An 11,554-nucleotide genomic window follows, 5' to 3' on the forward strand; every position below is an offset into this window, starting at 1 on the left:
CCACGTTCAAAATGAACGGGCTTTACTCCATGTGTGGGCAAGTCCGTTCATTTCAAAAGTCCGGCGGAATAGCACACAGACGGGTGGATTGTCCAGCGGACAATTTTGAGTGAAAACTTCTTTTTAAGTTCTCCGGACTTTGGTAAAGAAAAAGTCAGCCGGAGCCCACACACGGGCGGATTGTCCGCCGGATAGTCCGATCATGTGTTACGTGGCATTAGTTGTATTTTATTCGACTAAAATCTCCAGTACATTTTAATCATCTAAGATCGAATAGGTTTAGTTAAATGAAGATTATTTAAGCATTTCTTTAGACTTGCCATACTCATTATATACTCCTGGAGTAAAAATCAAATCATGTTATTTATGGTATTAAGGTTTGAACCAGCACTACAGACACAGATTTAGCCGTGGCCATATATAACATCTTTATAAATAAAACCAAGTTTCATAAACAAACAAAAATATTGCTTTTTTACAAGCAGAAGTACAACTTGAAAATATAAAAAAACTCCAATTAAGGGCCGGTTCACACTGCGAGGCGAGGCGAGGCGACACGGCTCGCCTCGCCTCGCTCCCGCAAGTCGCCCCCATTCAGTACTATGGAACCGTTCTGAGAGGAGCGACTCGAGTCGCTCCGACTCAGAAAAAAGGTTCCTGTACTACTTCGGGGCGACTTCGGGGGCGACTTGCATTGACTTCTATGCAGAAGTCCTCTGCAAGTCGCCGCTGACCCCCCCTGCAAGTCGCGGCGAGGAAGTCGGAGACGCCTCGCCGCGGCTCGCAGTGTGAACCGGCCCAAACTGTAAACTCTATTGGCTGTAATGCCATTGCACATTACCTGAATATATTACCAACCTTAAATATAAAAAAAAAAAAAAAAATAAGAAAAGCCTTTTTCTAAAAAATTTTCCATTTTAGCAGCTTAGTAGATGCTCCCTACATATTCTTATGTGATAGTGTAGTGTTAATTTTGATGTCAAATTTCAATTTAGTTTTAATCATAGTCTTTTGACTAAAATACCATTCTAGTTTTAGTCATCTCAAATTGTTTTAGTTTTAGTCGTATTTAGTTGGTGGAAATAGTATTAATTTAGTAGACAATATTTTAGTCTACAAAATTAACACTGTGTACAAGAAGGCCTAGCTCGCAGTTTCTGCTCTAATTCATCCCAAAGATGTTCTATCGGCTTGAGGTTAGGTCTCTGTGCAGGCCAGTCAATTTCCCCCACCCCAAACTAGCTCATTTATGTCTTTATGGACCTATTTTATGCACTGGTGGGCAGTCATGTTGGCACAGGAAGGGGCAAATATCAAATCTAGATATGCTGATGTCTTAAGAGTTCCCTTCACTGGAACCAAGAAGCCAAGCCCAGCTGCTGAAAAACAACCGCACACCATAATCCCCCCTCCACCAAATGATTTGGACCAGTGCACAAAGCAAGATCCATAAAGACATGGATGACCGAGTCTGGGGTGGAGGAACTTGACTGGCCTGCAAAGAGTTCTGGCCTGAATTAGAGCGGAGACTCCAAGCCAGGCCTTCTTGTCCAACATCAGTGTCTGACCTCACAAATGCACTTCTGGAAGAATGGTCAAACATTCCCATAGACACATTCCTAAATCTTGTGGACAACCTGCCCAGAAGAGTTGAAGCTGTTTTAGCTGCAAAGGATGGGTGAACGCAACATTGAACCCTACGGACTGGGATACCATTAAAGTTCATGTGCGTGTAGAGGCAGGTGTCCCAATACTTTTGACAATATAATGTATCTAGAGCCAAAAGATTGGACGGGGTGGGGAAGGGTTAGTACCCTGGACAAATTTGAATTACTGTTTCTCTGATGGGTAGAATCACCCTCTCCATTTGTCCCTAGTGATCACTGTCACTGGAACAAGAATTAATGAAAAATCCGAAGTGTTACCAATGTAGAACCACCCCATAGGAGCCGCTAGTAATCTCTCGTTTTAGCTCTTTAGCCAGCCACACAATATTTTCCACAACCAGGCACACACTTATGCTGGTTTGTTCAATAATCTGACTAGGGGTTTTTGGTTGTTTTTGATGTTTTTTTGAGAACTTGGATAGGGAAGGCAATGTGGTGGGATACTTGAGATTCAACTGATTACATTAAGGACAACTTCTTTACCGAGCTGTGGAACTTCTACTTGATGCACTGTGCACTCTTGAACAAGTCCTCTGTCAGGATTTTGGATTGTTGTTCTTCAGGACACTAGCCAGCATCCCCTTTCTGCTGAATCCAGTAACTGACTTTCCTAGCACAGAGGGGTAGCCTAAAGAGGATCTTTACAGTCTGTACTCTCGGGAGTCCCATACAGATCTTCTGTGGCACAGCTCCCCTCAGTCAGCTCTTCAAAACACTTGGGTCAGCTCTCCAACTTCCAGGCCTCCCACCTGGGAGGCCACATGGCAGCAGGTGCTGAGGAGGACAAAGCGCCCCCTCCTCAGCTGGGCTCTTTGTCCCCCACTGCTCTTCAATAACACTACTCGGCAGGAGATAAACTGTTAATGAGGTGTGAATGACAGTGCTCATCGCTGGCAGCTAGTGTGTGCTGTCATTCACCACAGTGGGGGAGGGGGGCCTGCTGTGTATGTGTTTATAGGGGAACATGTACACAAGATTGTCAGCACCAGTGTGCAGAGATAAGAACATCATTCTATGGAGTGCTGTGCTTCTCTGTCTCAGCTGATCCTTGCTGAACCTGCCTTCCCATCTGGTCAGTACCACAACAGGTATGCTCACAGTAGACTATTTCAGCACACTGGAGAGAAAAGAGTGGCTACAGTGCTGTGTTGTAGCTCCCCAAAAGGAATGCCCATAAATTGGGCTTCAGCCTGGGGTGGAGCTGAAATCCAGCAGAAACAGAAAAAGAGATGTATTTTGATTACCGCATTGAGCAAACGGATCAGAATGGGACAAAGTGCCCTATGCACTAGATTCCACAACTATTTGAAAATTATAGTGGGACTTCTTTTCTTTAATAGGAGTGCTGCTTGTCACCTTAAACTAGCAGCTAATGGGCTTCTGCAGGATTTCAACAACTTCAAGTAGTACTAAAGCTTACTGAAATCTGCTAACAGCTTTTTTAAATTCACATTTAGCGCTACCATTAAGATCTAATTAACTGGAGCCAAATGGTGCTTTAAAGCCCAATCTACAGGACTTAAACTCTAAACTTGCAATGCCCCCCCCCCCCCCCCACACTGCAAGGGTCAACTGCTCATTTAGTCTAGGGGTGCAGGAATAAAGAGTAATGCTCACCATATTCCTCACTCTAGTAGGATTCCTCCAGTGGTGTGACCAGTCCTGCAAAGCCTCCTCTCTAAGTTGGTCCCAGCTCAGCCTCAGTGAATAAAAGAGGAAGTGCTCTGTGCTGAGCGGCTTCCCGATCATTCACAAACTGAAGCATAATTAACACAGGTTATTATGCTTCAGTCAAGAATGGAATGAACACAGTGAGCAAGTTTGTTCACTGTGTTCATTTAGAAAATGAAGGGGCTAGTAATTTACATATTTTGTAGCCCCTTCCCCCATTTTACATCCTGAAACCACAGAAGACGGGGGAGAGGAGAGGAGAGAGCAGCTTTGTCAGGTGTGGGGGGGGGCAACATGGGGGGAAGCCCAGGCAGTATGGGGAGCCGGCACTGGACATAGTGATTAGGGTGTGCCCAGGCACAACCCCCTGTGCGTGCTTATGTGCATACTAAAGCTGAGGGACTACCCACAACCTGGAAGACTGGAGGTTGGAAAACGCCAGAGATGGCAGGCATGGGGGTAAAGCAAGTCTTCCAGCTTTTTAATCTCCATCTAGATGTAGCAAGCATTTGACCCTTGTAGCGGGGGTGGGGGGGGGGGTGGTGGGGGTGGGATCACTGCAATGATAGATTTTATCTAAATACTGGAATTGGGCTTTAAAGGCTTCAACAAAGCTGCTGAAAAAACTTTGCAAATGCTTTGTGGAAGCTTACTTGCTGACTCCCCTATGTAAAAAAAAGTCCTTACTGTCACAAGGAAGCTCACATTTTCCAAATTTGACAATATACACATATATTGAAAGGTTCTGGTTGATCAGATATCAGTTGTCAAATAACACCTCTGATGCCTCCTCTGTGCAGACACAGATTGGGGACAGCAATTCTTTAATCTCCAACTTTTTGGCTACTGGTTCTGGGACATTCAAGCTATGGACCCAAAAGGTCTAGGTTCAATGACGGCAGATGGAAGGGCTCATCAATCTGTCACTGCTCTTCTTTCTGACATTGCAGTGACCCTGGGTTCAAACAGAGATCAAGCTAAGCTCATAATAGTCACAGAAGTCACATTAAGCAGGGGAACTACTGAAAACAGTCCCAGCTATATAATGTAGTAAAAGTCCCCACCCCTTTGTAATAGATATTCAATATTTCTGTGCCTTTGCTGCACAGACAAAAGCTGACAGTAAAATGACAAGTGGTAGTATTATTTTACAGGAAAACATTGTTACTTAGTGTACCAAGTTTATCTGAAATTTGTCCTGTTCTGATAACCATTAACATATTTTTAAACCTCACCATTTTAAACATTATGCATTCAATGTTTAGTATTGGTTCTTTAATGATGTTAAGAAGACAAAGTACATGGGCAATGTAAATGTCAATTAACTGATTACTATTTCATAGCTTGCACAAATTATTCTTCCGGAATGCTGGTTAGTTTGACATAATTCTGGTATACATTTCCAAATGGTGTGCTTTATTTATTGGAACTGACTGGTTGCGTGAAAAATCATTTTTATTGCATAAAGTAATAATCCCCTCATGCTCTGTGCATTATCTCTTAATGTACAGATTACACCCAGACAGATGGTGCAGATTAAAGAGGGTTATGATACACAAGTGTCCGACCAGAGACACTGGGGAGGGAGGGATGAAGCTGAGGGACAGAGAGCGTGCCATGGAGCAGGAGGTGATGACGTGGAAGGGATGAATGGAGCATTTTCATAGAATACGCAATTCTTCAGAGCACCAGATATTTCAGCTAAAAGTATCTATCGACCTAAAAGGAATATTTTAGTTATAGTTGGAGTATTGTGGGCTCAGTCACTTGCTGGTTTATTATATTTTCTCCTACAAGTAAAGGTGAGATCCCCCTTTCCAGCTCCCAACACCTACTTAACTCATGATCCCATTCATCCTTTAACATTTTCTTAGGATTGTTTAACCAAGAACAGTATCATTCTTTTGCACAAGGTGAAGAAACATGAAAAATGTATATTCAGAGATCCCATAAAGGTAAAAAAAATATACGATTTACCTCTCCAGCATTAACCAAATATCAGGTCTTAGCAGTCTAACCCTAAAAAATCACCCAATTTCAAACACCCCCTCATTCCTCATATCTCATTATAAAACCTTTAGCTGTCCCAACAGCTTTTGAGTCTATAATTTTTATAAGATTTCATAAAATTGCATCATCACAATGAAAAATGTAAGGTGTACAAAAGTGAAATACTGCTTTATTTTGTATAATGGAAGCACACAGCTTGTAGATGAGAGGAGGAGCTTTCATAGGTGGGCCCCATGAATGCAAGGACCTGATTGCAGTTGCACCCTCTCCACCCACTGTTATGCCCTAACAAGAATAAGACAGGACATAAACAGCATTAGAAGGGAATATCAAAAGACTTAACAAGAATCTGAAACTCACCTCTTTTTTTGGGAGTCCCCACTTCCTGAGGATCTGCTGCCCGCAGTGCTTGTGTGAGCCCCCTCACCATCCTTGGAAAGCTCAGGTATCCTCCGCTGGAAGCTGTAGCATCTCGAAGTGCCTGAGGGACCCCAGCCAGAATGCTTGGTCCTCCCCAAAGACCCTCGATATCCTTTACATGAACTTGGCCGCCCCCTTCTTCCTCCAAGATATTGTAGAGCACCCGAAGGCTGCGGAGAAAACCTCGAGAAGGGCAAGGGAGGCCAGAGGAGACAGGGGTTGGGGCAATTGAGCCAGGGGAGCCCAAGGTGGCAGAGGAGGATCTGGGGGCACAAAGAGGAGAGGTAGGGCAAGAAACTAATAGTTTATTCATAGTGATCTCTGAATATCTTATTTTTTTGCTTTAAAGTATATGTCTGCAATTACCACCTATAGTTAGTGCACAGAGTGCAACAATGAATTTTGTAGGCAATGCAAAAAGATTTCAGTATTGTCAAACAGTAACTTGACTAGCAATCTAATAAGTCATCTGTGTTGCCTCTTCTGTGACTCTTCTCTCTTGTTCTTTGTCCCATGTGCTGTCTTCTTTCACAACCCTCGCCTTTAGTCATTCACTTTCTGTGTTACAGCTGGTGGTGGTCTTTGTCTACTCTTTGTTTGACAGCAGTGTGCCTCTCCTGTGTGACAAGTAGCAATGCCTGCCTAGTTTATGGAGCTCTGGTACTTGCAATCCCTCTAGCACACTGTTTTCCCTGAGGTCAATACACAGCACAGTCCCAGTCTCCTATTTTGTACAGCTATGTCTTGTCTCTGATCTTACTCACACTCTCCCCTCTGTTAGGCTTGGCATCTCCTCCAGGGTCTCCATCTGTCAGAAGAGCTGTTTCTGTCTTTAGGATTAGTTATGGGTGCTGTTTCGCTCTCCCACTTTCTCTTTACTGCTATCTCCCGACCTCTTGGTCTGTGTTTGGGCCAGTTAGCTGTCCCTCCTCCCTCCCTGGATAATCTCTCTGTGATTCTTGCTAAGTCTCTATCTATCTATCTTTCTCGTGTGATGCTTCCTGTATCTTTTACAGGCTGTCACATGTGCAGTGTCTCACAGGGGACCCTGGACCAGACGGGACCAGAGAAGATTTTTCATTCCCTCCCATCCCCCCAGTACCATGTCCCCTCCGTCCTTTGTGTCTTTCGCCTTTGTCCCTTTCTCCCTATTTTGCCCCTCCTTCCACCAATTTCACCTATCATTTTTTTCTTTTGTGCTCCCCCATCTAAAATCTTCTACATAGAAATAAATATTTTAGTTGATGCAGCCAAAGAAAGCAGCGCATTGCATGAGTCACTCAAAGGCAACTGGAGGATACAGTATACAGTTTACAGCTGACTTATACTCAAGTGTTACAGCAAGTCTGCTTCATTAAATGGAAACTGAAACTTCTACCTTACTGGGGAAAATGAGTCCCTGGATCAGTGTTGCCAACCTACCACATTGAAATTTGCTGGCAAGACACCCAAAATTTACTGGCACAGCCAAGTTTTTACTGGCATTTCCGAAGGTTACAAAATTACAGTTTTAAGTGCAAATTTCAGTAATTAGGCTACAAACATGCAATTAGCAATGTCATTTAAAGCGGAGGTCCACCCTAAAGTGGACCTTCCGCTCATCGGAACCCTCCCCCCCTCCGGCGCCACAATTGGCACCTTTCAGGGGGGAGGGGGTGCAGATACCTGTACAGTACAGGTATCTGCACCCACTTCCGGGATAGCTCTCTGCGGAAAGGGGCGTAGATTACGCCCCTTTCCGCAAGTGCCCGCCCCTTTCCGCAAGTGCCCCGCTGCCTGCTGGGAAACACACAGATCCCAGAGGCAGCGGGGACCATCCTTATTGCGCAGCGCGACTCGCGCATGCGCAGTAGGGAACCGGGAAATGAAGCCGAAAGGCTCCATTTCCTGATTCCCATACCCAAGATGGCGGCGGCAGCACCCAAGAGATGATCTAGAGATCGGCTTCAGGTGCCGACATCGCGGGCGCGCTGGACAGGTAAGTGTCACTATTTTAAAGGTCAGCAGCTGCAGTATTTGTAGCTGCTGGCTTTATAAAAAAAAAAAAAAACGCGGAGTCCCGGCGGACTCCCGCTTTAAGGTAGATATTAAGGCAAAAACATATTTCTTATTTTATTTTCAATACAGTAAATAGCTCAGGGACAGGACTCAGGAGGGCAATAAATTAGAATGGGCAGGCACACACACATAAAATTGACTCTCACAGTGACAATGACAGCAGTGTGCAGCAGCACAAATGATGATGACACCACCGATACGACCCCTCCTGAGTCACAGTGGCAGTCTCTGTCCACGGCAGGCGGTCCTTTCAGTCCGAACAGCACTGGCAGTCCCACTCCCAGCTTGACTTGCTTCGCAGACTCGCACACTCAGCCCTGGCCGTGCCACTCAGCTTGCTTAAACTATGACATCATGCGACACACTCAGGCACTGCCTCCCCCAGACTTGCCCTCCGCCAGGGGCACCACCCAAACACACTGTAGCAGGCATTTGGATGGTAACGCGCGTCGCAGCCATATTTTTTACTGGCAATTTTTTCCTGTCACTGGCATTTACTGGCAGGAGAAAAGATCCAGTTTTTTGCTAGTTGCCAGTAAAAACACTGATGGTTGGCAAAACTGCCCTGGGTTTTAGCAGCTGAAACCCAGGGCAGAACAATGCTAAGGCACAGAACACATGGTCTTGCCAAAGTGACTTGAGGAAATGACAACCTGGCAGAACTAGCCACTTGAGTTGCCTTGGCAGTTTAGCTAAGACCATGTGACCAAAACATTGTCCCAGGTCATCAGATATAGCCAGGGGTCATGTTTTTTTTTTAAAAAAAGGGAAGCTGTTTACACCCTGAAGTAGAACAGCAGCCAACACCCAAATAGTGTCTTCCTACAGCAAATTTGAAAAGTTGGGATTAACTCCATATGATTAGAAATGTTATTTAATCACAAAATATATGCATAGTGTATACTACAAAAAAAGAGAAAATAAATTGCCGTGCACGGCTAAGGTCTGGTTCACACCTATGCATTTTTTAGTGCATTTTCCGTTTTGCAGAAACACACTGCAGTCCATTAAACATGGTTTCCTATGAATGTAGTTCACATCTGTGCATTTTAGGAAAAGGGCCAGGGACTTTTTTCAGTTTTTTGGTTCCAAAGACTTCAATGGATCAAAAGCATGTATTGAAAAACACCAAATGCACCTGCAATATGCAAACAGCAACCTGCATAGGTGTGAATCAGGCCTTAAAGTGGTTGTAAACCCTTACAACACACTTTGACCTACAGGTAAGCCTAGATTAAGGCTTACCTGTAGGTCCAAGAAATATCTCCTAAACCTATACGGTTTAGGAGATATTTGCCCGAAGACAGGCACTGCTGTCTATGGCGCATGCGCCTTAGACAGCAGCGCGTAGACGCACTGAGCGCGGCATTTCCAACGAAGGTGCTGCCGCACGTGTCGGCTCCCGTGCGCGGCTTCGCCAAATGACAGCGGCGGAGCTGCAAGACCCCACCAAGAAGATGGATGCGCCGGACTACAGGGGACAGCGGTGACATTGCTGGCTCCTGTGTCAAGTAAGTGACACATAATGGACTACAATGCGATGAATAGTAGTCCATTATGCTTTGCCTTTGCAGGGAATGAAAGAGGAAGTAAACTCATCAGGGTTTACTTCCTCTTTAAGGCTGGATTCACACCTATGCATTTTTAGTGCTTTTTGCAGATTTGCACCACAGTCCATTTAACATGGTTTCCTCTAGAACACATTCTGTAGTGCAAAATGCAAAAAGCACTAAAACTGCTTAGGTGTGAATCCAGCCTGAGTGTTTGGGTTTGGCTGGAAGAAAAGGTGGCAACCCTAGAGCTCATCCCGAATGGTGACCAACACTGGCTATTTATGCAGGTGTGTCTAAAATAAAATAAAAAACAGAAGGCGCCCCCACCTTTCGTATTACCTTTGTTACACTAAAATTTATTTGTAGGTAAAATTACATACAAACAAATGGTAAAATCACGCCAAAAGTTCAAAGTCCATCAAGTACCTCATACAGCAGTATCTGCTGGTCAGTATACTGAGATGGGATAAAAGTTCAAAGGAAGCTGACACGTTTTGAGGGGTATCCCCTCTTCTTCAGAGCCAAGTTTGGTATGCAAGTAGACGGTTCTTAGCCCTTGTACACACGGTCGTAGAATCTGTCGGAATGAGTCTTATCGGACCGTGTCGTCAGATAGTCCGACTGTGTGTGGTATGCATCGGACTGATTCCGTCCGAATCTCCGTCCGACCCAATTTTCCAACATGTTGGAAATATTTCCAGACCAACTGGGCCAGACGGACCTAATCCGATCATGTGTAGAGCATTTTCATTGGACTAAGTGCCACGCATGCTCAGATCAAATTCCTACATCAAAGCTATTGGCTACTAGCCTGAATGTAGTCCCATCGTAACGAGATTACGTCATCACGTTCTGAAAGATCAGATTTTTCGCCAACTTGGCCCGACCGTGTGTATGCAACAGTTTCGGACACAATCCATCGGACTAAATCCGACGGGCAAAATCCGACAGATTTGGTTGGCAAAATCTCCGACCGTGTGTACGTGGGCTCAGAGTGACTGGGACCAAGTGAGATGGATCATGTGCTCCGAAACTCCTCCCTCATATGGGAGAGCCAATGCAATAGGTAAAGTAAACAAACACACAAAGCAAAATATTTAATTCCCCATTAGGGACATAGGCCACCAGCCATCATACCTGTATGAAATCTATTAATTACTTCTGTATACGGAAAGGGATCGCAATGCACAATAAAACATAAAATATAAACCCCAACACTTAATATTCAAATTCTTTGTCCATCTGGATCTCTTTAAGCACCAGACATTCCATACCAATATGTCAATACTTCTCACGTGTTTCTTTTTATTTGTGCAGGTGTGCAAGGGTCTTATGATAATTAAAAATGAGTTCAGGATCTCACCCGCTGACAATACAACCATGATGGCAGCACCCAGCAGTAGTCTAAAGCCCCGTACACATGATCGGACTTTCCGAGGGGATGTCAGTCAGTAGTAAAAGAGCTGGAAGAAGGAAGCGGAGGCCTGGCAAGAAGAACCGAAGAGGGGGACAAGACCCCCGAATACGGAAGAAGACCCCCGGGCGGCGACAAAGAAGAAAGCGGGGCCCCTCCGCTAGTAAAAGAGCTAGCAGAAGATAGCAGAGGAGTCCGGCGAGAAGACCCCCCCAAGACTGAGGAAGACCCCTGGAGCTGTGCAATAAATTATTTTAAACCCTTGTGTGGTGTATTTTTTTTATTTTTTTCACCAGGTGAATGGGTAGGGGTACATTGTACCCCATACTCATTCACATAGGGTGGGGGGGCCGGTATCTGGGGGCCCCCCTTATTAAAGGGGGCTACCGGATTCCGATAAGCCCCCCGCCCGCAGACCCCGACAACCAACGGCCAGGGTTGTCGGGAAGAGGCCCTTGTCCTCATCAACATGGGCCCACCTTCCCCAAAGCCCCCCCCCCCCATGTTGAGGGCACGTGGCCTGGTACGGCTCCTGATCGTCCCCACCCCCTTTCCTGACCGGCCGGGTAGCGTGCTTGGATAAGGGTCTTATATGGACCTGGGGGGGGGACCCCCTCGCCATTTTTTCGGCGTAGGGCTTCCCCTTTAAGTCCATACCAGGTGACGGGGCCAGCGACGTTTCAATCTCACCGCCGAAGGGGGTGACATTGACTTCCTTCGCTAGTCCCGGCTACCTGGAGCCACGTTCAAAATGAACAGAC

The 11,554-nt window shown here is 45.4% G+C and overlaps 1 protein-coding gene across 3 annotated transcripts in view; it reads right to left on the reverse strand.

Annotated features, from left to right (window-relative positions):
• The window catches only part of LOC143936148 (suppressor APC domain-containing protein 2-like), a 44,272-nt gene extending 37,461 nt beyond the window's left edge, over positions 1 to 6,811 (reverse strand). Inside the window, exons 1-2 of one of the 3 annotated variants that reach the window (XM_077460642.1) lie at positions 6,533 to 6,713; positions 5,709 to 6,031 (exon numbers count right to left, since the gene is read on the reverse strand). In XM_077460642.1, the coding sequence (XP_077316768.1) occupies positions 5,709 to 6,031; positions 6,533 to 6,576 (367 nt within the window). In that variant the 5' untranslated portion in view covers positions 6,577 to 6,713. Of the gene's footprint in view, positions 1 to 5,708 lie in introns of all 3 variants that reach the window. The other 2 variants (XM_077460718.1, XM_077460562.1) reach the window with 2 other exon arrangements.
• Between the last annotated feature and the right edge of the window lie 4,743 nt (positions 6,812 to 11,554).

Source organism: Lithobates pipiens, unplaced genomic scaffold (assembly GCF_037356315.1).
Source record: "Lithobates pipiens isolate NorthernLeopardFrog02 unplaced genomic scaffold, aLitPip1_a1.2 Scaffold_1, whole genome shotgun sequence".
Taxonomy (NCBI): Eukaryota; Metazoa; Chordata; class Amphibia; order Anura; family Ranidae; genus Lithobates; species Lithobates pipiens.